Source organism: Bos indicus x Bos taurus, chromosome X (genome assembly GCF_003369695.1).
Source record: "Bos indicus x Bos taurus breed Angus x Brahman F1 hybrid chromosome X, Bos_hybrid_MaternalHap_v2.0, whole genome shotgun sequence".
Lineage (NCBI taxonomy): Eukaryota > Metazoa > Chordata > Mammalia > Artiodactyla > Bovidae > Bos > Bos indicus x Bos taurus.
The window spans coordinates 110,968,949-110,995,397 of record NC_040105.1 but is presented as its reverse complement, the minus strand read 5'-3'; the positions used below and the strand labels follow the sequence as shown (position 1 = coordinate 110,995,397).

At 54.2% G+C, this 26,449-nt stretch overlaps 1 protein-coding gene across 11 annotated transcripts in view; it reads left to right on the top strand.

Moving 5' to 3' along the window:
• Window positions 1-26,449, top strand: part of ZNF185 (zinc finger protein 185 with LIM domain) — a 58,940-nt gene that overhangs the window by 2,167 nt on the left and 30,324 nt on the right. For 2 of the 11 annotated variants that reach the window (XM_027534188.1, XM_027534179.1), the window contains exons 2-14: window positions 3,658-3,815; window positions 9,953-10,031; window positions 10,173-10,296; window positions 10,511-10,576; window positions 12,315-12,356; window positions 12,459-12,536; window positions 13,046-13,135; window positions 13,969-14,055; window positions 14,751-14,834; window positions 15,074-15,115; window positions 16,365-16,439; window positions 21,597-21,683; window positions 24,829-24,933. In XM_027534188.1, the coding sequence (XP_027389989.1) occupies window positions 9,989-10,031; window positions 10,173-10,296; window positions 10,511-10,576; window positions 12,315-12,356; window positions 12,459-12,536; window positions 13,046-13,135; window positions 13,969-14,055; window positions 14,751-14,834; window positions 15,074-15,115; window positions 16,365-16,439; window positions 21,597-21,683; window positions 24,829-24,933 (923 nt within the window). In that variant the 5' untranslated portion in view covers window positions 3,658-3,815; window positions 9,953-9,988. The other 9 variants (XM_027534187.1, XM_027534184.1, XM_027534183.1 and 6 more) reach the window with 9 other exon arrangements.

Here is a 26,449-nt window from a genome sequence, read left to right as displayed (position 1 = left end):
CACTCTGGAAGCTGGAAGCCTGCTGTCTCCCTTCTCCACTCAGCCTCCATGGCTGACTGATCCCTTTGGACTGGATCTTGCTTCAGGCCACAGCCCATAAGGTGCCAGCTCATGCGTAATACCCGCTTGCTTTCTGCTTGCTGAATGAGGCTGCCCCAACTGCCAGCCCCTGCCCCTGGCATCAGACAGGAGTGTGGTTGAGGGAGAGGAGAGCTGCTTTCCATGGTTCCAGAGTCCTGAGCAGCAACCCATATGGTGCCCCAGGTCTTTGGGTCCTGAAGTTTGGGATCCATCAGGGATTCTTCATTCCTTCCTGCTGCACTTGCAGAGAGCTGACCTATGCCAGGACAAGGGCAGCCACCCAGAGACCTGCGTGCCTGAAAGTGACCCTCAAAAGAGGTTGACTGGTGGTCATAGGGTGTGTGATGGGACACGCAGGCACCTTTACAGTCGAGTGGTAGGAAAGCGGCTGGGAGACCAGACAGGGTTAAGACCCCAGCTTGGACACAGTATAGTTGTGCAAACCTGAGCACATCATGAAAGCTCTGGAGGCCCCGTGTCACCTGTCCAGAAGGGAGGCTGAAGCCAGGAGCACTGTGCTTTCAGAGCTGTCAGTGGAGCCAGGGTCACCATATCCTCCTCCAGGAGCCATGGTCACCAGGAGTGAGGTTGAGGCCAGGTTGGAAGGGATATGGCTTCTCCACCCGAGGAGAAACCATTTTAAAATCCCTGCTAGTCTGTGCCAACGATGCACATATTGTGTGCACCCACAGTTAAGTGATTTGCCACAGTACACTTCATTCTTGGTCATTTCTGGATGCCTACTAACTAGCATCTGATTTGCTTTCTTTGACGATTTTCACTCGAGTTTTTAACTTTTATCTTGGAGTAATCAAAAGCTCACAGAAAAGTGGTAAGAATGGTACCAAGACCACCCCCTATCTGGATCCCCCACTGTGAACATTTCTGGTCATTTTCTTCAGGAAGGGGGACGCTGATGTGGGAGCAGTTGTGTGACTGTCACCTTCCAGGGGCCACAGCAGGGCCAGGAGGTGGGACCGGCTGGACAATGAAAGGACCAGTGGCCCAGCGGGTGTCATTCTCAAACTCTATAAGGAATTAGGGGAGCCGGAACCTACAACTTAAGCACACGTCCTGGGAGACCTAGATGCCAGAGGGACCTAGAGGCCACTTTTCCTGTGGGGAGGGTGCTCACAACCCACTGCAAGAGGTGGTGGCAGCCAAGGTGGCTCTGTGGCCACAGCCTGGGTCTGAGAGGAGGCCTGGCCTCTGGGAGCAGTGGTGTGTAGGCCCCCCACCACTGCTGCTTGTTGTCCCTGGCAGTCCCTGGCTGCATCGTGGGTGCACCGCGGGTGCTCTGTGTGGCCCCTTGATCTGGTCCCTGGGATTGTTGGCTCAGCACACGACTTTCTGATGACTCGGTCAGTTTCCCACTGAGCAGGCCTGAGGATTCCTACCACCAGAACAGGTATCCCGGGTACAAATGCTCATATCAGGCAGGGCCTGGTTTAAGATTGAACTAAAACAAAATGCAAAACCAGGACTTGCCTCATTACTTCTGCCCAGCGAGCTCCTACTCATTCTTTCATTTTTTTCAGAAAGACCCGAGCCAAAGGCACCTTCTAGGGAAACGCAGTGCTGTTCTAGGCCCCTGTCTGTCTGCCCGGCACTGGGTCAGGCTTCAACTTTCTGAATAAGCCTTATGGGATAAATGAAAATGTGGCCGTAAATGAAAATTTGGGAAGTTGGGATCTGCAGTGGACAAGAGTGAGGAAGGAGGGGGCTGGGAAGGCAGATGACAGCCTCACTCGTGATCTCCATGACCAGGGGCAACTGGAGAGGACTTCCCTGTCACTGTACCTGCTCTAGCAGAGGCTGAATGGGTGGCAGGAGTAAGGGTGCAGGGGTGTTCCTGGGGTGGAAAGAGTTTGTTGGGGTGGAAGTGGGCTCTGATGACCCCTGGGTCCCTTTCAACTCCCTTGACTGTCCTTGGGCCCCACTGGAATGAACTGAAGACCACCTTGGTTCCAGGCTGCAGAGACACCTGGAGTGTGTGCTGGGAGGCTCAGCAGGGGAGGTGGCCACACTGGGGTAGCTCTTGTCAGTGGCTCTGGCAAAGGGTCCCCGGCATGTTGGTTCTGCCCAGCCCCCTGGCCTCCACAGAGACATCTCAGAGGGTCCTGCCCAGAAGCCCTTGCTGGTCCTTGATGCCAAGCCACCTCTTCAATAGCCCAGTTGCCCAGAGCAGTTGCTTATATCCAGCCTGCTGAGAGCTAGAAAGTGAAAGTGAAAGTGAAGTCGCTCAGTCATGTCCGACTCTTTGCCACCCCATGGACCATAGCCTATCAGGCTCCTCCGTCCATGGGATTTTCCAGGTAAGAGTGCTGGAGTGGATTGCCATTTCCTTCTCCAGGGGATCTTCCTGACCCAGGAATCGAACCCAGGTCTCCCACATTGCAGGCAGACGTTTTACCATCTGAGCCACCAGGGAAGTCCCTGAGAGCTAGAAAAGGGGCACAAAAGTGATGGGTGGCCAGGTGGTTGTGTCCTACTGGGGCTTGAACTCCCCACCTCCTGGAGGGAGCTGGCCAGCCTCAGACATCTGCCTCCCCGGGCCCTTCTGGTGCTGACGCCAAGAAGTCTATATTCTGGTGTGTTGAGGGGTGGAATGAGGGGAGGTAAAATTCCAGACTTTCATGCAGAAGTCATTTACCTGTAAAGCACATTTACAAATATTCCCCCCAGTCCATGCATTTTTTTTCCATATTACATTTTCCCCCTCTGCAACCCAAGTCTTCTCCAGCTCTTTTCCACGTGATGTGCTTCCTTCCTGCCACTCCTTGGCTTCCAGGCATGAGGCCTAGGATGGGAGCATCATGGGCCGGCAAGGCACTCTGCTCTGCTGCTCGCACAGGGCAAAGAGGCTGGCCAGGGCTCCTGGGAGCTGTGTGCTGCTTAGCCGACTGAGGGGCTTGGACATGACCCAGCTGCTCAGCCATCAATCTGGAAGGCCTCTGAGGGGCCCCTTCCCCCTGAACTGCTGCTGAGAATCTCTGGATCCCAGGAACCCTTGGAGGAAAACAACCTCTCTGCTGACTGTCCTCTTGCCAGCTCCCGGGACCGGGAATCAGGATGTCCTCGTTCCTGAGAGCTGGTCTCGAGAGACTGTCTCACAAATGGGATGTTTGATAATTCCACCCCTTTTGGCTTGGAGAATCAGGTCAGCTGACCCAGTGGTGGCTTAAGTTGACCGGGGTCCAAACTTCGATACTCGGCCAAGCTTGTGCATTGAGAAAAGGACCGGATGAGGATAACCAAACAGGGATCCCCAGCCCCCTTCCTGCTCCCTTCCACATCCTGCCTGGGGCCTCAGCATTGTTTGTCTGGGTGCAGGTCCTCGCTAGGGTGCTGGGCCTTTGACCTCTAGGGATGCTGCCAAGGAAGAATGGGAGGCTATGGCCCTGGTTATGAGCTTCACTGAAACCGGTGCCGCCCCCTCATGGACAGGCGCAGGGGTCTGGGAGTGCTTTGAGACCCGGGCTTCATCCTCAGCCAGACAGGGTAAGAGATGGGTCTAGTGATTTTTTCTGACACCGTGGGACTTGGACTCTGTGTCTCTTGCTCCTTCCTTTGCAGGTGAGTTGGAAGAGAGCAGGTGTGCCTCTGCTGTGAAGTCAGTGTCCTGTCAGCTTCTGTTTCTGCTGCTCCTCCCTTCAGGCTCAGGGCTGCTGGGCCGCCTGCAGAGGGAAGCTCGCTAAGGAAGCCCCTTGGCTAGAGGCAGGGCTCTCCAGCAGGTGGGCTTTGACTACCTTGTTGTCACCTGTCCCCTGGGACACATCATTACCCTGAAGGACCTTGAGAGGGGTCTCTCACAGGCATTCATACACAAAGGTGAATCCTCATCTTAAAGCTCGGAGGCATTTGCTTTAAACACAGCCAAAGAGGACCCAGCTGTCTCTTATGGGAGGTGGCTATAAGGCACAGGGACTTTTCTTTGAGCCTGTTCCCCAATGCTGGGACCCCTGGAGGCTCTTATTCATGGAGTACATGAGTACCAGCCCCACCCCTGGGCCCATATCCCCCATCGGCAGGGCCAGTCTTCTGGTGTGTTGAGCTGTTGCACAGCCTCAAGGATCATGCACAGGTGTCCTCCCCACCTCCCTATCTCCCCTTCTCACTGAGGGTGGCGGCCCCCAGGTTGAATTCAGCCAGGAGGTAGGCATGGAAGGACTCTGGCCAGGGGAGCTGACTGGATCCTCAAGCAGTTTGTCATAAGAGGGCCAGAGGAAACAGGTGTGACAGCCGGGGTCCTCCTTGCAGGTTTTGTTTCTCCATGGTTTAGTCACGACACCTTTATCCAATGGTGGGGGAGCCAGAGCCCCATAAAAATGCTCACAGACAGAGCTTTACTAAAACACTGCCTCAAGTTGGCCCAGCAACCATCCCCTGCACTGGGTGGCCCAAGGCCTCAGTGACTTCTTCCAGATGTCCCTGTCACATCTGTTTTCAGTCACTGGGCTTGGCTGCATGGGTCACGGTCAGCTATGCCCTATTGCCCTGTCCCACCGCTTCCTCACTCTTGAATTCTGAGCCATGCCTAACGTGTCTGCCCGGAGCTGAGCCAAGGACTCTGGTGCCAAGAGACTGCATTGTGTCTGATCCTTGCCAGCCAGAGATGGGGCCCTGCAAAAGGTCCATACACATGCGGAAACACAGCTGGACCTCCTGTCAGCTCCCTGGCTGCAGAGTGTCCCAACTCCTCTCTGGGAGGAAGGCCTGCCCCTCGCTCCCCTGCCAGTCGTGCACCCACTCATGCTTGCTCATGGTGGCCAGAGTCCAGCACATACACATGCAGAGAAGCCCCAACTCCTGTGCCCTCTGGCTGCAGCTCCTGGAAGGCAAGGCTGAAGGTGTTTTGTTCCTCTTCCCTCCCAGTTCACCTGGGAGGTCCCTGCCTGGTACCCAGCACCTGCCGCCCAGGGTGGGAGAAGGACAGTCACTCAGCCTGCTGTCGAACTTCATGTGAGCCCCACCGCCTTGCCCCCACCATGGTGTTCTTCCCATTGTCTGGAAGAAGGCAGCCCATCCTAGATGGGCCAGGGAGCACCAAGGAAGAGTGTGGGGGCAGCAACAGCACAGAGGGACCCCAGGGGGACATGAGGACTCCTGTGAGAGGCGCTGCCTGGGCTGAAGCTCAAGGCCTTTTGTCAAGGGTGGAGACACAGACGCCTGCTTGGGAGAGTGGGTAGACATGACATGGGGAGTCAGGCAGGTTGGTAATTCCAGAAAACTTTCCCCCAGTTAGTTTTCTCATCTTGGAGGCAGAGCGTGTGCCTGTGGGGTGACGGGGTGACCCTTCCTCCTGCTGTTTCTCTCTCCATCTCTGTCTCCTCATACATCAGCCAAGCACTGGTGTCCTTGTCTGCCAGCTCTCCAAGGTCCCTCCCTGCCACTAGTCTGCCTTCACCAGCTCCTCTGCCTCAGCTCTGACTGCACTCGCTGATGGCCTCAGATGCCTCCGGGCTCACTGTGCCTGGGACCACAGGCTCCGCATACCCCCCTCATTGGCTCTTCACTTTTCTCTATCCAGTCAAGGCCAGAAGCTCTTTTCCTGGGAGGTTGCCAGGCGGCCTTGCGAGGCTGCAGCAGCTGGGAGGAAGGTGTGGGGCAGCTACCCGTGTCAGAGAGAGCCTGTCCCTGCCAGGGACACTGCCCCAGCCTGCCCCAAGAGATAAGTGCAGGCGAATGGAAGAGGGAGGAAGAAGGGAGTAAAGGGCATGGAGGGTGGCCTGACTTGCTCAGGAGGACTTGCACTTAGTCCAGAGCTGCCCTGGGACAAGTCCGGATGTAGGGCCTTGGTTGGATTTAGCAAGGGAAAGGGTCCTGCCTAGTGGAACTGAGAGAGAGGATGAAAGGTGGTAGGGAAGCCACCCATTCCTTTGGTGGCCCAAGATAGGCACTTGGGCAGGGTGATGTGACACTTCCTAAGAAATGAGAAGCCATCTCCCTATCAAGGTAGATTCAGGCTGTCGTCCTGAAAAGGTGCACAGTGAGGACACCCATTAGCATCCAGATACCAAGCCATGGCATGGGATAGAGCTGGCACCAAATTACAGGGATGGGCACATCGTCTGGCTTGGGGGTGTCCTGCCACAGGTTTGGTGGCTCAGCACCACTTCACAGATGAGGCTCAGAGAGTGGGACTCATGGGCCAGGAGAGCCTAGAAGAGTTTGGAAGAAGCCCATGTGCCCAGAAAAGGAAGAAGACTTGAAGGCCTGATCAGGCGGGAATTCTGCCTTTTGAAGGTGGCTGGAGGTAGAGGCTTTGGGTGATGTGGCATCCATCTTGTCTTGTTCTCTACCTTCTGCATGGGGTAAGTCGGGAGGTGCATGGGTCTGCAGTTAGAACAGTTTCTTCCCATGTCTTCTTGAATTCAAGTGCAAGCCCTGGCCATGAGAGACCTTGGTGTGTTGGACATGGAAAGGGTAGAGGCTGGGGCTGCAGGGCGTTGGCTGCCCACTTTGGAGAGGATGCTGGGGTCTGGGGCTTGGAGTCAGTCATGAGGCTGAGAGGCCAGGCAGACACCATGTGCATGGCTGATCCAAGTTCTAGGTCTCCTCTGTGTAGCCAGAACCATACTGGTGCCTGGCCACCTGGACCCCAGGCTCTGTGATGTCGTACCTGGGGTCAGCAGGGCTACTGTGCAGCCACAGCTGGGTGCTTAGGTTCTAGCTGGGTCCACCACCCTCTGAAAGTGTTGGAAGTGTGGCCTGGAGCCACTTGCCCAACCTCCCCCAGCTGAGTTTGCTCATAGTGAAGCAGGAGGATGGCATACTTACTGCAGGCGGGTTGCCCCAGTGTCAGAGCCTGTGTCTGCAAAGTGTGCTCCTTCTGTCCTACTGTGTCCTTGTGGTTTTGAGCTTCTAGGAGTGTGTCTCCTGCCATGTGCATGTCTGACCTATCTGAGAACTCAACCCATAATGCAGACAGGGACAGCTTTGCAGGATGGGGTGTGGAAGATGATCATATACAGAGGAGTAAAATGGTTTTGTATACATTATTTAGATGTCTCTTTTCCTGTGCATTTTTATATAAATACAGTTTAAGGAAATGAACACATCCTACAGATATTGTTTTAAAAGCTGCCTTTCACCTAATAATATATAGAAACCAATATACATGAAAGTTTGTTAAATATAGCATATATCAATATCATTTGTAATGGCTGCCTACTATTTGCTTGAACGGTAGATCATATGTTTAAAGACAACTATTGGGAATTTGTATTATCACCAAATTTTCGCCATCATGTTCAACACTGAGATGACACCCTCTTGTATACTGAGTTCTACTTATGTGCTTGTCTCCTTAAGAGAGGTTGCTATGAAGGGAATGGCTGGATCAATGGCCTTGCCCTCTCTGAGGCTTTCAGTACACAGTGAGACTTGTCCTCCAAAATGATGCCCTGACTGATCCGCCGGCCAACCCTGTTTGAGAGCCTTCCAGGAAAGAGCCCTCTTGAGTGGTCCACACCCAATCCTGCAAAGCTGCCCCTGTCTGCAGTATGGGTTGAGTTCTGAGATGGGTCAGACTAAGGGAAGGGATGGTAGGTCTGAGAGGAGAACTGGGTCAGAAGACTGGTGGTGATATTGTGTAAGTCAGGAGCATGATCCCCGCCAACCTCTAGTCCAGTGGCATAAATGGGGGCAGGGGGCAGGGGGTGGCAGGAGGGGACTGACCTGGCAAGGTCAGCTCCCAGGGATGCTGAGGCGTATGGTCCACTTGGAGCACAGTGTTGACATTGAAGTGAGAAGAGTGACTGGGTCAGGGGAGTTTTCCCCCAGTCTTAGAGATGGTAGGGAGCCAGCAGAAGCTGAGTGAGAAGCGAGGGCTGATGTGGACCAAGAAGAATCAGGGGGCAGTGAGTGCTGCCAGAAGAAAGCACAGATGGCAGCTGGTAGTGACTGTGGCCTGTGAACTGTAGGTGTGAGGGGAGTGGTAAAGTGGAGGGAGAAGCTAACTAACTGGGACACGGATTCAGACCTCAGGTGTGTGTCCATCTGGCTGGGACTCATCACCTAAAAGTCTCCGTGTCATAAAGAGCTGCCATCTTCAGTCCCATGAGAAGATTTTTCTTCCTGACTCAAATTTATAGTCCCATCAAAAAAGACTTTTGACTTCTGAGACGAAACATCCATCCTGGTCTTTGCCTGATGAGGTAAGACAAGAAACTGTGAAGATGGAGTCTGGAGCAGGACCTACCAAACTCCACTCCCTTGTCGTGGGCTCTTGTAAGTGCCCCTGCCACTTTGGCCTGGGAGTCCCTGGTGGCCCCTCTGCCTGTATCATTGGGCATGTGCCTGCACCTGCCCTGATTTGGGAAGTAAGTGGCTTGTTTGGTTCTGATTTGACAGAAAACTTCTAGGCAGCGTGACCAAGAGGCTTGTCAAGGGGAAACTGGTGAGTTTCCAACCAAGTAGTGGGAGGTCCTGAGCTGAGGCCCAGAAGAGGTAAGGGCCCACCCCCCGCAAGGCCTGTCAGTCAGTCACCAACCTGAGACCAAGATCTCAGGCGGCTCAATGGGCTGCTCCAGGGGCTGCTGGGATGGGCCAGTGGGCATTGTGGTCCTAGGATCTCCTCTGGAGTGAGCTGTGACGTGGCAACCTTAGTGCAGGGCTAGGCATGCAGGGCTCCCACTCGCAGTGATGAGGTGCCGTTCCTGGCATGCGGCAGGCTCAGGCCTCCTTGGCTGCTCCGTCAGTACAGTTTATGGGAAATCCAGCCCTTGCTGACATGGCAAATTTGGTTTGCTCTTGGCGCCCTGCCCTGCCCTGCCCATTTTAATGTGCCCCTGACCTCCGTGAAAACATGTCCTGGACTTGCCAGCTAGCAGCATGGCCCAACTGCTCAGGCCCTGGCCCTACAGGGGCCCAGAAGATGGCGGGCCTCTAATAGGGAGACCCTTGTGCCTAGGACTGTGTGGGCAGAGCCAGGAGCCCTGCTTACTGTCATGACCACTCACCGAAGCCTCCTGCCCCTCTCCTGAGGCCCAAGGGACAGGCTGTGGTGGGTCAGTGCTTTGACTCAAGCCATCTTCTGTCAGTTCCATCCTGGAGAGCTGGCTTCCCTTCTCCAGCCCCTCCTGGACCTGGGAGGCCCTCACAGGCCACGGAAGGGCAGCACTTGCCTCAGGGGCAGAGAGGCAAAAATGAGGCTAGAAGACAAAGTTAGGAAGAGAAATCAGAGCACAGGACACCTCACCTGGTGCCCAAGGGCTTGCCCATTGGACACAGAGCCTACCCTTGAGCTACACAGGGCTGACACCTCCAGGCCATGCTGACTAAGGACAGGCTGAGAGTCACTATGATCACTGTGCTAGGTTGTGCTGGGCAGTTGCAAGAATATTGGTGTCTTCTGTTCTCACAGCAGTCCTGAAAGGTGGACTTTTTTTTTTTTTTTAATTCCCATTTTATAAATGAGGACAATGAGGCAAGTCAGAGGGAGAGGTTAGATGACCCATTCAAGGTCTGTCAGATGGCCACTAAGGAGTGAGAGAGACAGCCCAACCCCAAAGAGACTGTCCCCCAGCCTCTATCCTTCCCCATTCCTCCTTCTGGATCCACTAGTGTTGACCACTGCTGCCAACACTCACCAGGCAGAAGTCTGGCCATCAGAGTTCTCTAAGAGAGTTGGTGGCCTGCCTGTCTCAGCCATCTCCCCAACAGACAGGCCATGCGTTCCCCAAGGTGAGTGGCCCTGGGCAGATGTAGGATGTGCTGCCCAGAGGGGCCTTTTGGCCAGACTTCACCAGCTCTGGCTTCCCCATGCCCAGAGGACAGTCTGGAAGGTCTCAGTGTGCCAAGGACCTTATGGTGATGAGCCATTATAAATACGAGAAGTAACAAACCGTGTGCTTGCCTTTGCCCCCAGGAGCCCTGTTGAATCTACTGAGAAGAGACGTTCACAATGAACACCATGAGCATCTCAGCTCTTGGAGGAAGCAGCAAAGGTGAGGTCTGGGTGCCCCCTGGGCCTGGACTTGGACACAAAGTAGCAGAGTGAGAGCAGTGTATGGGGAGGGCTGCAAGCAGGCCTTGGGGCCCTGAGGTGGAGCGCCCCTGCTGAGGCTGCCTGGCCTTGCCACCGCCAGGGAAGCCTCTCCCAGCAGGCGAGGAGGAGCGCAATACTGTCCTCAAGCAGATGAAGGTTCGCACCACGCTTAAGGGGGACAAGAGCTGGATCACCAAACAGGATGAATCGGAGGGCCGCACCCTGTAAGTCTGGGAGGCTGGGAGGGCCAGCAGCAACAGGCTGGGTCTTGGATGGCACTCCATGGGTTACATTAAACCAGTCCCAGGGTGGGAAAGGCCCTGTGCCAGAGTGTGCAATGTGGACGCGGGCCGGGGAAGGAGAAGGTGCAATGGGAATGGTGGGCCAAGTTCCTGAGGTACATGTGGCAGTCCCCTTTTGTGTTCCCTCTTTGCTCAGTGAGCTGCCCTCCGGCTGGACTCATGCCACCTCGCTTTCATCAGCTGGGGAGGTCCCGAAGGCCAGGTGAGAGGTGCTGCCCAGATGGCAGGTGGGTGGGCCTGCACTGCAGTCTTCGGGGGGCAGGGAGGCCTTTGAACTCCACTGGAGGGACGGATTTTCCACTTCCTGGGAAAAGGAGCACAGAGATGACTGGATGCAGGTCCCCTGGGGCCAGCTGCCTCTCCAGCTACACCTCCGTGACTTCAGCTATGAACTGAGACCAAAATTGTCACTGAACACCCCCAAAGGGGTGCAGACAATGTCTCTGAGATACTCTGGGGCCTTTAAGAGTCACACATGACTCTGTTGCATAGGTAATCAGAGTGCCAGGGCAGACTCCAAGTTCAAGATGACATGTTTTGACAGCTGGCTCTCCTCTCTATTTCAAGGACTTTTGCATAGAGGTGTCCAGGGTGGTTCTGAAGTGTCAGCACATCCTGCCCAGATCAGGGGGAACTACTCCTAAGAAGTAGGGGTTTAGCATTAGGGGATAGGGAATTAGGTTGAGGTTGGCGGGGGGGTGGGGGCACTAAATTCAGTCTTGATCCTTGTTCCAAAGAGACAGCAGTTGGCAGTTGAGGACAGTGGCCACAGCTGGAAGGGTGGGGTCCAAGTTCAGTGCTAGCCCAACGGGCTGCCTCTGGTCACGGTGGCCTTGCCCAGAATCTCTCAATGACTCAGCACCTGTCACCTACCAGGTCCTGTACTGGGCACAGAGGACACAACCCTTTCCTCAGGGAACTGACATCCTAGCAGGGTAAAGGGGCCTGACCCAAGTAGAGAGATGAGCTTAAAAGATAGACTTGCCGATTGTGATAGCAGTTGGCAGTTGGCAAGGGCCTGAGCATAGTTCAAAGATAATCTACTCATTGTGGGGTATGTTTACTTTGGGGGTGCAGTTCTCAGCTTGGGCTTTGGTTTGGAAGTATGTTTGGAAAACACATGGGATAAGGGACATTTTTTGCTCTGCTCCCAGCCCAAGTGAGTTGTGGGGATGGAGGGCAGTGCCCCTGCCACCTGCCCATGTGGGTCCCTTTAAAGGGGTGGTCTTAAGACCATCCCATGCTACTCCAGCCTAATCTTCCCTGCCCACATCCCTCACCGGACTCCTCTGAGTACTCCCTGCTCCCCAGGCAGGGAGTGAAGGCATCCCACCAGCTGGAGGAGGGAGGCTGGAGCAGAATGGGAGGTAAAGGATAGCAGGCCTTCTCTGGCTCCTGCCTGGGCTCCACCCCTTGGGCCCTCATGAGTCTTCCTGGAGAGTACTGGGCAGAGTGGGGCATCAGATCAGGTTAGGGTTTCTACCTGACATGGCTTCAGCCCCCAGGCTCTGACCATAGAGCCTCCAGCCTGAGCTGGGTCAGCTCTGAGGGTAGAGGTAGGGAGTGTTGTCATCCATCTCAGAAGAACACCTGCTCAGGGGAGCACTGGGGCCCGGCAGAACAGGGAGAAACCTGACTTTGGATGGAATACCTCTGTGTTCATGCCCAGCCATGGAACATACCTTCCTGGGCACCGCTGTGAGCCAGGGCCCAGAAGAATTAGCCTTTCCTGGGAAGCATGAGGGAGACAGGCAGACCAGGACAGGCACCCTGGCTAGGGATGCAGATATGGCTGGCTGCCTTGAGAAGCAACCAGGGCCTCTTGCTGCCCTTGTTCTGACCACACTGGGATACCCACCAGCCCACCCCCTTTACTGTCATCAGGCAGCCTGGGCCCACCTATGAGACTTCAGTTCACATCCTACCTTCTTTTCCCTCAGCAGGCCCCTGAGCACGAGGGCTCCCACAGGCTATATCATCCGGTAGGTGACTGCAGGAGCCCGCCCGCCTCCCCATGCCTACCCACATGGCCCTGGCTTCTCCCAGGGGGCTCACCAGGCTGCTTCTCCCGGACTCTCTTTCAGCGGAGTGTTCACCAAGCCTGTGGACAGCTCGTCCCAGCCTCACCAGCACTTCCCCAAGGCCAATGGAGCTCCAAAAAGGTGTGTCCACAGAGTGCTGGCCAGTTGTCCAGTGGGAGGTATGGGAGTCCACTGCCTGTCACTGAGTGGGTGGTAGGTGTCAGGTGTCAGGTCTCTTCCTGTGTAAGGAATGGCCCTGGACCACACAACCAGTGCCCTTGTCCTTGTGCCAGTCGTGGTACAGGGTCACCAGGACAGAGTCACAGGGAAGAGGCTGTGCAGAGCCCAGACTTGCTGATCAGCTATGCTGAGTTGTGTGCTTTGGGCCGCCGTCTTCTCAACAGGCTGACAACAGGCTGAACCTGGTGTCAGAAAAGCAGGACCAAGGGGGCTGGGCCTGTCTATGGCAAGAGGGTGGCCCTGCTCAGGGTGGTGCACATGTCCTGGGTATCTGGCAGGGCTTAGAGCAAAGAAGAAAGGGCACCAGCACTTACTTGTCCACCTGCCATGTGCCTGCTGGGCCATGTAGGCAAATGTGGAAGCAAGAGGGGGCCTGCAGGCACACACCTGAAAACTCCTTGTCTCTCTAGCATGGCCAGTCTGGGGAAAGCAGCTCCCACTGGCCCTCCCCGCCCCTTCTCCTCTGGCTACAAGATGACCACGGAGGATTACAAGAAGCTGTGAGTAGGCAATCGCAGACCCAACTTGGTTCCCTTTTCCCAGGGCACAAACATGGGGCCCGCTGAGGGCAGCTGCCTGCTTGCCTCTGAGCACAATGCAGACTGCTGTCCTGCCACTCTGACCTCCTTGCCAGTTGCCACTGGGGCCTGGACCCCACCAGAGGGTGGCGAGCCCCAGAAAGTTGGACATTGTACACCTTATACTTCTGATCTCAGGCAAAGCAGGGGCTGTAGGAAGCTTGCGGAAGGAGCTGGTGGGTCTAGAGAAAGTGTCTTGGGTCATGGCCCTGACTATTTCCTGGACTGGGCCGGGCTGGCCTAGCACCTGATGAGTCCAAGCATGCTGCTGGCCCTGGCAGCCTGTCAGCTATGGGCACTTTGTAACTAAATGTGGGTTGCTTCTTGTATGTCAATCTTTGGGGTCCCCCTTGGAGCTCCCAATGTGGCCCCACACAAGACCCCCTCCTGTGGACCCAGCAGGGCGGGGTCTGGACAGATGTGGATTGTGCCTGCATTCCCAGGGGCCCAACATCTTGCTTGTCCCCTGTCATCACCCATTGACATGGAGCAACTAGGGAATCTCTCTGCAGAAGGGAATGAGGCTTGAACTGGGTCTTGGGGGACAGTAAGGGTGGGAACAGGGAGGGATAGCAAGCCTAGCTTTCCAAGAGGAAGGAGTGGCTTGAACAGAGTCCAGGGGCAGCCAGGCTAACACATGTTGTTGTTTTTATAAGTTAGGAGGCCAAGCTGCAGAGGGCATGACAGAGAATGGTGTGAGGGTGGTCGAGGGAGGAGGGGCCATGACTGGCAGCATCTTCAATCCCCCACACCAGGGCCCCCTACAACATCAGGCGCAGCTCAGCATCAAGAGCTGCTGAAGAGGAGGAGGTGCGCTTCTCTTCTGATGAGCAGAAACGGAGGTAATGGTGCCTGATGGGTGTCCCACGGACAGGGCAGGGCCCAAGTCTCCACCGCCTGGGGAGACAGGGGTCGTGCATGACATATGGAGCATCTGTCTTGTCTGTTGGCGGAGGGTGGCCGCCAGCAACAGGGAGCATTCCTGGAGTCCCTGAACCACCCACTCAGTGCTGGGCCTGCCCGGGGGCCCCCTCTAAGGAACTTTCTATGAGGGCAGAACCGAGGTAACGAGCAATTTCTCTATCAGTTTGTTCAAAAGGGTCCTGAGCAAATTGGACCAAAGTAGGCAGTGCCTGGTGCCCAGGGACAAGCCACCTGCATATGGCTGGGGACAGGGCCAGGCTCTAGAGGGGCCCATGCCCTTTGTCCCAAAGTGAGGCCTGGGTGCTTGGGCACAGCTAGGCCTCAACCTCAGCCTGTTGCCCCCCAGTGCCAACATCTGCTGGCCTGTCCTTGACATTGGAAATGCACCGAAGGCCCCCATGCTGGAGGCCCAACAGACGGGCAGTGCTAAGGGCAGAGTCAACAGTAGCAGAGGGAAGAGCTAAGAGCTCCAGGGCCAGGGTGCCGGGCATTGATTTCCCACTGTGCAGCCAGCTAAGTGTGGGCTCTCAGGCAGGTCACTAAAGCTTTCTTTTGCTTCCTGAGTAGCTGCCCTGCCTCATCCATTAGCTGCCCCCTCTCTGTGCCACCCCAGGTCCGAGGCTGCCAGCAGTGTGGTGAGGAAGACAGCTCCCCGGGAGCACTCCTATGTCCTGTCAGCGGCCAAGAAGAACCCTGGGTGAGCAGCTCAGCAGGGGACCCAGCAGGGCTACCCACCTGCTCCATACTCTGGGCCAGGTCCTTTCCCCTCAGGGTTCTGCTCTTCCTCTGCCTGTGACAGTGGGTTTACAGGGACCCCATGTGTACTTTCTGGAAACCTGAGAGGTCTGGCTGCTGCCATCAGGGCAGGTAGGGTGCTGGGGATGATGTCATGTGTCTGTGGCTTCTGTGAACATGTCACCTTTCTGTCTCCTTCAGCAGCCCTGCCCAGGAGACACTAGCCCCGTTCATTGCCAAGAGGTAAGTGTGGGCAAAGGGAGGGAATCTCCTGCACTCATAGGGGTGGAGTGTGCAGAGAGTGGGTGCCGGGGGGATGCAGTTGCTGTCCCTGTGCAGAGGGAGTTGTGCAGAGTTGGTGGCTTCTGTTTTGAAGCCAAGGAAGCCCATGGTTGGCCATGGTGTCACAGAAGACCCTGGCAAGCAACGCTGCGTAAGCAGGAGCCTGGTTCAGAGAACACGGCTGGTGACAAGAAACTTCCATTTGCCAGTGGCCAATAGGACCAGGTCCCTGACCCAAGATGGAGCTGTAGTGTTTCTTGGAAACACTGGGGTTTTGCACACTGGCCTCTGGGGTTTTGCAGCAAGAGTAGGTACCAGGGAAGAAAGCAGTTGTTCCTTTGCACTCCTTCCCATCCTACCATGGGTTGGCTGGACAATGCCTTGGCAGGAGGGGTAATTGAGAACCCCTGCCAGACCAGGCCCTTGGGAGTGACCATGACATTGGAGATGGGTCCTAAAGGCTGTACAAGAGCCAGTGGGCCACGATCAGGACATCAGTCCTGCCGCTGAGTGAGGGGACAGGATATCTTCTGGGAGAGGAGAGTACTTGGGGAGGACAGGGAAAAAAAACTTCTGGAAAGCTGAATTTAGGGCTAGTCTGTTGGATAGAGAGGGAAGACATATATGACAAGCTGAGGACTGAAAAACAAGGGAAACTTGGCATGCCAAGTGTTCCAGGCAGAGGGCCCAGCTGTGCAGAGACTCAGAGGTGGGAAGACCAAAAATGCTGACCAGAATACAGCCAGCATGATCTTAGAGACAAGTTCCCACCAAGATTAGCGAGTACTTTGTCATGGCAGCCTCAGGAACCTCATAGAGCTGTCCCAGGCCTTTCTTCCAGCTTCTGGTGTCACTGGCAGTCCTTGCCTTGTAGACACATCACTCCTACCTCTGCCTCCACTCTCACAACACCTTCTTTTCTCTGTGTGTCTGTGTCCAAGTTTCCCTTTTACAAGGACACCAGTTGTTGCATTTAGGGCTCACTCTATCCCAGTATGACCTCACTGTAACTTGATGACAAATTGATTGCAAAGACTATTTCCAAATAAGATCACGTTGCCAGGCTCCAGGCAGACATGAATTTTGGCAGGACACTACTCAACCCCGTGTCCTGTCCTTATCCCAAACTGCAGTCACTCAGCCACCAACATGACTGAAAGAAAGCATGTCATTCAGGCCCCAAGTGCATCTGTTTCTCTCTTTCCCAAAGGGTGGTTGAGGATGGGTCTTCTGAGAAAAGCCAGGACCCCCCTGCTCTGTCGAGATTCCTTGCTGGCTCAAGCAGGTAATCAATTGCTCACCTCTGCCCATGGCTGGTGACTGCCAGGTCACCTCCCTACAGGGCCTCAGGGTCAGTGTCCCCATGTGCCCAGTGACAGGATGGGACACTGAAATCAGTAAGGGCCTGTCTGGCTAGATGTCCTGAGGTTTAAAGGAGCAAAACAGCCTGGTCTTCTGGGAGAGAGTGCTTCAGTCTTGTCTGTCTGGTGCTTATCTGTGTCAACTTAACCCTTGCACCACTGAGCACTGTAGTGGCCAACTGTGGGATGTGAGGTGGTCTGCAGCCAGGGTACTCGTCTAAGGCTTTCCTGTAAGTTGGTCAAGTTCACCCTGCCAACGCTGTCCTCCCCCTCCTTCTTTGCCAGTGCAGACAGGGGCAGAACCAAGGTGTCACAGGCCATTTGGGTGGAGCTCATGCTGAGCCCAGGTGGGTGCCAGGAATTGGGTCTGGCCCATGAGCCCATGAGATGGGAAGCTCTGGCATTGAGGTGACAGGGCAGGGACAGTCTGAGTGCGGGTGATCTCACTCCAGGCAGGGCTCTGATTTGCCCTGATTTCTGAGCCCTAGAGTGTTGGGCAGATAATGGTGCTCTCTTTTGTCTGCAGGCAAAAGGCAATCAATACCTCTTTGTACTCTGAGCTGAATCATGCTAAGTCCTGTGAGAACGCCACTGCCCCTGGGGCTGTTATGGGTCTTGTAATGCCCCTGCATGTCCACACGCCCCTCCTTGACTCAAGCCCCTCAACCATTTGTATGTGACCTTGGTCCTTGGGGCCACCTCTTCTGTGCCAGGAGAGAGATATGATAACCTGCTACAGCCCAGACTGGTGGAGGAGAGAGAAAACTGCAGGAGTTCAAGGCCAGCCGCAGGTCACAGCCAGAGCAACAGGAAAATTTAAGAGCTCTTCACGAGGTAGCATTGATGGGACACGGTGACTAATGGAATACAGGGGCTTAGTATGCGAGCATTGCTGGAACAAAGGGTCACAAACTGGTTGACACAAATAGCCAAATGTATTGTCTCCCAGTTCTGGAGGCTGGAAGTTTGTAATCAAGATGTCAGTAGGGTTGATTTCTACTAAGACCTCTCTATTTGGTGTATAAATGGCTGTCTTCTCCCTGAATTTCTTCACAAGGTCTTCCTCAGTGTGTCTGTGTCCTGACCGCCTCTTTTTATAAGGACATTAGTCATATTAGACTAGGAGCCACCCTACTCCAGTGTGACTTCATCTTAATTATATCTGAAACATCCTTATTCCAAATAAGCTCACATTCTGAGGTACTGGGGATTAGGATGTAAATATATAAATTTTGGAGGGGACACAATTTACCAAAAACAAAGCACATTTCTGAAAAGTGAAAGAGACAATCTCTCAGTCGTGTCTGACTCTTGTGACCCCATGGACTATACAGTCCATGGAATTCTCCAGGCCAGAATACTGGAGTGGATAACCATTCTCTTCTCCAGGATCCCCAACCCAGGGATCTCCTTAATTTCTGTTTTGAAAAAAAAAAAAAAAAAAAGCAATTAACATTGGTTTCACATGCTTTCTTAAAGCACAGAGAAGGAGAACTAGGTTGTGCTATCAGTTGACAGGCATTTTAACATTTATTCCAGAGAACTCCTTTGGATGTTTACTACCCATCACCTGGCTGTCACAGCAAAGTGGCTGTCTGTCTTGGTCGGGCCGCCATAACCAAGTCCCCCACCATAAGTATGCGATAGTGGTTGGTCAGGAAGGCTCTTCCATTAGTGTTTGCAAACCACAAGGTAGCTTCCCCATGAACTGCTGGCTGGTCCCAGGCAGCCTTCCTGTCTGATGCTACCCCCATGAGGCCCTGCAGTGACTCAGGGGGTCACCATCAGCCCCCCATGCCTGGCTCCTGCCTGCTAGTTATCTAGAATTCCAGGCCTGGTTGTATCCCTGAAGGAGCCCAGACCACTGGGGAACAGGGATTGAACCAAAATAGCTGGTTTGTGGCCAACTAGGAGGGGAACCCCCGTCTTAGGCGCCAAACCCTACAGGGGAACAGAAAGAGTGCCACAGCAGGATGCACCATCCCGCTCTGGACCCCTGACCTGCCTGGGTGCCCCAAAGGCCCCTCAGTACCAAGTGTCCAAATCTGAGCTCCCATCTCCATTATCTCCTCCATCCTTTTCCCTCTCCACCTCAACAGCCCACCTGTGGCAGTGGCCCTGCCTCCATGCACCATGTGGCCTAGTTTCTTGGGTTCATCTCATTTCCCCATTCTTGATGTGAAAGATAACTCCTGCTCACCTTCCAAAGTGCACTTTCTCGGATAACCCCTCTCAGAGACACTAGCCTGTGTGAGAGCCCCAGGCCTGGCTGCTGCCCCCATCACAGCACTGCTCAAGCTTTCTTGCCTCTCTGCTTCACCTGATCAGATGAGGCTGGGCCCCAGCATGCTGCCTGGCAGAGGAACTAAGGAGCCGTCAGTAAGAGCACAGCTTCTGGTACAAGGCAAAACCCTTGCATTGCCCTCTATGGGCTGTGTAGCCTTGATTAAGTCTCTCTGTGCTTCAGGGTCCTCATATGTAAAATAGGGAGCAATAGGGAGCAGTGATACCTACCTCCAGAGGCTGTCCAAAAGACTAAATGGGATAATGCATGTGAAGTCCTTTGTGCAGTGCCTTGGTGCTGGTACGGTTGGGTGCTTCTTGAGCTGCAGAAAGAAAGTGAAAGAAAGTGAAGTCGCTCAGTCATGTCCGACTGTTTGCAACCCCATGGACTGTAGCCCGCCAGACTCCTCTTTCCATGGAATTCTCCAGGCAAGAGTACGGGAGTGGGTTGCCATTTCTGTCTCCAGGGGATCTTCCTAACCCAGGGATCGAACGGGCTCTCCTGCATTGCAGGCAGACGCTTTACTGTCTGAGCCACCAGGAAGTCCATCATCAAATGAAAAGGCCAATATTGCCCTCTACTGGTGTCAGAGGGAAATGCCACCATGGGAGGCAGAGGAGGAGTTCCTCTGTCCTTCCTCCCTGACTTCTCCCCCTCTTTTAGCTGGATGAGTCCTTTGGCACAGGCCACTTGCATTCCCACCTGCAGCTTCAGCCTCACTGGATAAGAGCTTCTGGCCTCCAGCAGCTCTCAACCTGGCCGACCCCTTCAGATTGAACTAAAGGTGTGGGTGGTTGAGGGTCTGGAGAGGGGCGAGGCTGCTGGCTGCAGAGGAGGAGAGGCTGGAAGGCCCCCGTGTGAATTTGCTGGGGCTTCCTTGAAAGGGTTCCAGAAACTGGGTGGATTAAACAACAGAAATGCGTGCTTTCAGAGTTCTAGAGGCCAGAAGTCCTAAATCAAGGAAGGTGTCAGCAGGGCAAGTTGCTCCTCTGAAGGCTCTGGAGTAGAGTCTGTTCCAGGCCTTTCTCTCAGCTTCAGTCCTTGGCACCTCTTAGCGTGTAGATGCATCAGTCCGACATTTGCTTCTGCCATCACATGGCTGTCTTCCCTCTGTGTATTTGTCCCCTTTCTATAAGGCACCCGCTCTACTCCAATACAATCTCATCATAAGTATTTACCTCTGCAAAGACACTATTTCCAAATAAGGTCACATTCACAGATACCAGGGGCTTTAGCACATCTTTTAGGATGGACACAATGCAGGACCCATGGGGGCTGAGCCTTTAAGTCAAAATCGCTCATGAGGCAAGCGTTGAGGAAAAGGTGCCAGCTGGGACAGCGCTTGGTTCCTGTTTCCTGTCTGACAGAACTAGAAATGCCAGGGAGAAGGTATGCTTTACTTGCCTGTGACATCCCCAGGGACAGTGGAACATGTCCCTGCTCCGTGGTACAAAGGAGCAACAGGCTGTCTTCATGGTCATCACGAATGGAGATGGACTGAGATCAGAGCTACCCATGTGCACCAGGCCCCCTCTGGGCTTTCGTGTGTAGAGAAGCCCTGTCCACCACAGCCCTTCCATTTCCTCTCGTCATCTCAGTGTCCAGAAGGTACAGAGATTAGCAGCTCACTGACCTTCCCTCCAGGGGCTCCCTGTCTCCATCCTGCCCCGCACGCACCCCTCCTCCTCCTGGGACCCCCGAGTGTCCTTTCTGACGTGCCTGATCATGTCAAGGCCCCACCTCTGCCTCAAGCACATCTTGTGGACTTTCTTTGCCACAGTCGATCTGGTCTCTGTCTTTAAGAGCCCTGCCGGCCTCTACCTCCTCACTCCTTCCTCTGTCTCCCTCCAGTGAGTTTGGGCTGAGCTACTCCTCCATGGAACTTTCCAGGTGCCTTTGGGGCTTGATTTGGGCATGGCCTTACAGGTGACTTGTGTCAGTGCCCATGCCACTTGGCCCTCATCCTGTGTCCTGCTGGGCCAGGGGCTTCACTAGGGCAGGCCTGGGACTCACTCCTACCTGTACTCCAGTGGCCAGGAACAACCAAAGGAAGGAGTGAGTGGCTGTAATGTGGACCTGATAGGTGTCCTGATTGGAGTGAAGAGGAACCCCACAAAGCCAGAACGTTCTAGATTCTCTCCAGCCCTAACCATCAGCACAGCCAGATCCTCTTGGGTGTCAGGCCCTGCAGTGGGGACACAAAATCCAGTGGAATTGGAAGGCTGTGTGCAGTCACTCTCAACCAGGCTCTGAGCAAGGGAGCACTAAAAGGGACCTTCTGAGGGCTGAGAATGTCTGATCCTGCCTGGGCTCTAGCTCATGTGCACCTGCTCTCTGACCTTCAAGCCCTGAGTCTCCCCTTTCACTGGCTGTCACTCCAGATTTGGTGTGTAGGTTTCCTGAGCATCTTGCTCACCATGTGTTCCCATCAGCCCATGAACTCACAAACTGCCACTTTGGATGCTGCAGTGCATCCACTGACAGGGCTCACCTCTGTACCCAGAAGGCCCCTCACTGTGTCTGAAGGAGGCTGGGATCAAGAATACGAGACTGCTAAGAGGTCCTTTGGTCCCCTTCCTCTGGGACGTGGAGGTCAGTGGCCCAAGCTCAGCTGCGGCACCAAGAAGACTCAAGTCCAAAGAGGAGACAAGAGAAACAAAGGGAGGGCCAAGGTCTGGGTGTCCCACTGCACTAGCCAGGACGCTCCTGAGAGAGGACACCCTGGGACCCCCAGCACAGATGGAGAAGGGGAGGCCTTTCTTACCAGCAACTCTCTACCTCTCTCTTTTGGCTGCAGTGCAAGAGGTGAGGAGACTGTCCGCCTGCAGATCACAACACCCGGGGCAGGACTCCACCTGGTGGCCCCACACCTGGAAGGAATAAGGTACACATGATTCTAGAGATGGGAGCAGCAGGGCCAGGCTGCAAGTGATGAGGTCTGCGGGCTGGTTGGTGGGAGAAATAAGCAACCTGGATTCTTTGCCCCATCCCATTTCCCTCCAGAACTCCTGGGAGCAAGCACTTGGTTCCATGGGAGAACAGACGCAGCCCTGGGGACGCCCTGTCTAGAGTCACTGACTGTCTGCCTGGTTGGGGGGAGGCAGACACAGACATATGTGAGGTCAGGCCAGAGATGCCGACCTAGCCATGTGCCAGGAGCCCCTGGAAGTGATGGCTCACCCTGCTGGGCCCTGAGGATGGGAGCAGCCAGCTGTACTGGGTAGGCATCTGGGCTTTGTGGAGCCCCGCTCCCCCCACCAGGCCACTAAGGCAGTTGTGTGTGACGGGCTGAGGTCACTGGATCAGCCTCAACAGTTCAGGAGTGGGGGCAGGTCAGGGAGGTGCACAACCAGCAGGGAGCACAGTGGACTCAGGCTTACTTGGAGATAGGGGGCAGACAGTCAGGTAACATGCAGGCAGGGCTGGGGGGTGGGGGGATGTGTCCAGCAAAGCTGAGGTGGGAGCAATTGGAAATCTGAGCAGGGAGGGGAGACCCGTGAAGGGAGGGAGACTTCTGCGCTTCTCTGCGGCACTTTGACTCCTGCTTATTTAGCTACTCACCTGCCTCCATGCCAGCACCTGGGAGGCTGCAATGAAGCAGACAGATTGGGACCCCATCTCATGAGGCCAAGGTCTGGGGAGGGAGGCCAGACTGGACACCCAGGCTAGTCCCTGGGGCAGTGGGAGCTCCAAGCAAGGGCCTCTCACCCGCATGGTGGTGGGGGTGCTTAAGGAAGGCTTCCTGGAGGAACTGACATCCAAAATGACTCCTGATGGATCTGTGGGTCCCTTGACTCTCTTCTTTGGTCCCCCCTCTCTACACCCCAGGCCCAGTCAGGCACTGAGTCCTGTCCATTCTGTTTTAGAGATATTTCTGTCCCTACTCCCTTCCCTGGGGCCAGGCCTCCTCTATCACTCATCCCATCCCAGAATCTTCATATTTCTACCTGGGTGCCATTTCTAAAGGGCAGCAGTAGTCCTCTACCAGGCCTGGGGAAAACCCCTGCAACACCCCCTTCCTTTTAGGCTCTGCAGCCTGAACTCTACCTTGCCTGATGGGGCCCATCCACCCCCTCGTGGCTCCCCTTATATACCCTCCTCCCTGGACCTTGCCTTCCAGCCTTCCCCAGCCCCACCTGGCTGTGCAGGTTGTAGGCTCTGCCGGGGATGCCCTTCCCATTTGCACTGTTCAGTCTCAGCCAGGATGTCTCCCATCTGCTGCACCTCCTTCACCTGTGTGTCTTTCTGTGAAGGGCTTTCCATGCTGAGCTCACACAGAGAGTCTTCTACACAGAGTCACGATTGTCCACACACAGATGGCTCTGCCCCAAGAACCCCAAGTTCCTGGAGAGCCCAGAGCCTGTCCCAGAACAGGACCGCAGTAGCATTTATTGCTGGAATAATTGAGAATTACCCAGTGTGACAATGTCTTTAATATGGCAACACTGGAAGCTGCTTCACTGGTTTCCTTAAGGTGACCAGTACCTGGGAAACAAGGGCAAAGTGACCCTGAGAGACACAGAAGGAAGCCAGGCTGTCTCTGAGGAAGGTCTGCACTGTGTGCCCCATAAGGCCTCTGGCATTTTGTCTGAAAGTGACAAAGCTATAACAGCCCATTGAGATCCCCTGGAGTGCCCCCTCCCACTTTCCAACAGAAAATCAAGTTGGAGAAAAGGAAGAAAGAGGGAAAACTCTTACTCGAATTCACTAAGCCCTGCCCTGCCCTAAACAGCCAAGCCCATGTCCCCATGTAGGATGTAGATGCAATCACTGTGTCCATTTTACAGATGAGAAAACTGAGACCCTGAATAGTTCAGTAACTGCCAAGTCCCATGGTCGAGAGCAGGCAGATCCACAATTCCCACCTAACCTGCCTGACTCCCACCCCACACTTATTGCTCCATAACTCACTACAGTAGTGGGGCTAGGGGTAGAGGGCAGTGTGGGATGCTATACTTAGTACTTTACAAATTACTATTTATGATGACCTTACCAGGAGGCCTTTCAGAGTTTGTGGTTGAGCGCTGGGAGAGAGGTCAGGGTCCAAGAGATTTCCATGTTCTATGCAGAGGGATGAGAGTGGAAATAATGGGGTTTAAGTTTGATGTTTACATGGGGTACAATGTCAAGGGGCTCGAGGAGAGAGGAGCCAGCAAACTGAGCACAGACCATATTGTGGAGGTGGTGGCTGCCTGATCATTCCTCTGGAGGCAGCCGGGGAGGGTGGTCAGTTTTGGCTATGTTGAGGGTGAGCTTCCTGAGGGCCAGTCCAGGAAGTAGTGGGTATATGGAGAAGTGGGAAAAGGCAGATGTCATTGGCTTCAGAATGACAGTTGACACCATGGGAGCAGAGGAGGTGACCAAGGTCAGTGGCAAAGCATGCAGATGGTGAGGAATGCCAGAAACACCAACATTTAATGGGCAGAAGAGGAGAAATAGGTGGAAGAGATAAGGAAGGTGTGGCAAGGCAAGTAGGCAGCAGTGACACAGAGTCATGATGGATGGATGGGGGAGAAAAGGTGGAAGTTACCCACTGGGTCAGTGGTCCTGAATGGTCACAATGACGGGAGTGTTTCTGTTGGGGTTGGCACCATAAGACTCCCTGATGACCTCAGAGAGAATACAGGAAGTTTGAATCAAGAGGGTAGGATCAATTTTACCCCATAGAAGATTATAGCCCAAAACTCTGAAGAAGCCAGACTGCTTGGGTTCAAATCTCAGCTCTTCTTCTTGTTACTTGTGGAACTTGGGGCAAGTCACTCCAAGTCCTCTGTGCCTCAGTTTGCTCATCTGGAAAGTGGGCATGGATAAGAACAGTGACCATGTTGTGGGGTTGATGTGAGTAATGCACGCAGAGTCATGAGAATGGGGTCTGACTGTCAATCAATATTAGTTGTTAGTAGATTTTTATAATTATCCAATCCTGCAACATCAGGATTTAAGCTCTTTGGAGAAAGTTAGAATTTGGGGATGAGGTACCTGCCCCCACTTAAGTGTGGGTGCTTAACTTCTGTTTCTTTCCACTATAGGTCTTCCTCAGGTTCCAAAGACAAAGAGGTCCCTCACCCCAGAGAGCCCAAAAGAAACTTGACTAATGAAGGAGCCTTCAGGAGCCCTGATGCAGACTCTGAAAGGTAATTCAGTGCAGGGACCAGAGGCCATGTGGCCCCCCCTCCAAGGTCAGTGGATGGAGTTGGGACCAGGGCTGTTCCATTTCTCACTGTGTCCCCAGTGTCTGGGGTGCAGGTCCACAATGAATATCTGGTGAAAGAATGAATGAAGAAATGCATAAGGCCTGGAGAAGGGTAGGCCTCCACCAAGATCCCTCAGGGAGCCACTTGGACAAAACTGTAGGCCAGGCCACCACAATCCCAGCCCTCAGTCCAACCTCATTGTACCTTTACTCTATGGAAAGCAACCCTGTGGACAGCCATGGCAAGCAAGGCCACTGAGCTGGAGGTTTAGGGAAGTCAGTGATCAAAGGATGCGTGGGCCCTTGCAGAGCATCCCACAGGGACTTCCAGGATGGCCTGTGGACAAAGGGAGATGTGGACGGGGTGCAGGGATGGGAGGCAGAATGATATCATGGAATGATGAGTCCAGAGGGGCTGGTTTTGCCCAGCATCATGTAACCATCCAACTCACCTCTCCCTGAAGCCCGACCAGGGAAGCCTGGGTGTAGTGGGCAGGGACTGAGAGTTGGGCATGTCCTCAGTGAGAAGCTTGTAGCTAGTAATGGAGAAGAGCCTACAGGCTTGTCCACCTGCCATTGTCTTCTTATTGTGGAACCTCAGCCCTGGGCTCTGTGGTTTATTAGTGGCCCCAACCGTTTTGCCCTTTGTTCTGGTGGTCATCCCCCTGCCCACCTCCCATTGTGCCCCCTTGCTCTGTTTCTTGGCTCCACTCTTGTTCCCAGCCCATCAGGTTTGGGATGAAAGCTAAAATAGTGCTGGTATCATCCTGGCTTCCGTTGAAACAGTACAGCATGGCAACTGAAGGCCTGGGCTTCTGGTCCTTGAGGACTGCTCTCAGGATGCCTGAAAGTGAAGGTCGCTCAGTCGTGTCTGACTCTTTGCAACCCCATGGACTATGTAGTCCATGGAATTCTGCAGGCCAGAATACTGGAGTGGGTATCCTTTCCCTTCTCCAGGGAATCTTCCCAACCCAGGGATTGAACCCAGGTCTACTGCATTGCAGGTAGATTCTTGACCAGCTGAGCCACAAGGCAAGCACATTAAATTAAATTACTTTATGTTAATTTAAGTAAAATTAAAGCCCATTTTTCCAGTGGTCATGCATGGATGTGAGAGTTGGACTATAAAGAAAGCTGACCACCAAAGAATTGATGCTTTTGAACTGTGGTGTTGGAGCAGACACTTTAGAGTCTCTTGAACTGTAAGGAGATCCAACCAGTCCATCCTAAAGGAGATCAGTCCTGGGTGTTCATGGGAAGTACTGATGTTGAAACTGAAAGTCCAATACTTTGTCCACCTGATGCGAAGAGCTGACTCATTGGAAAACACCCTGATGCTAGGCAAGATTGAGGGCAGGAGGAGAAGGGGATGACAGAGGATGAGATGGTTGCATGGCATCACCGATTCAATGGACATGGGTTTGGGTGGACTCCGGGAGTTGGTGATGGACAGGGAG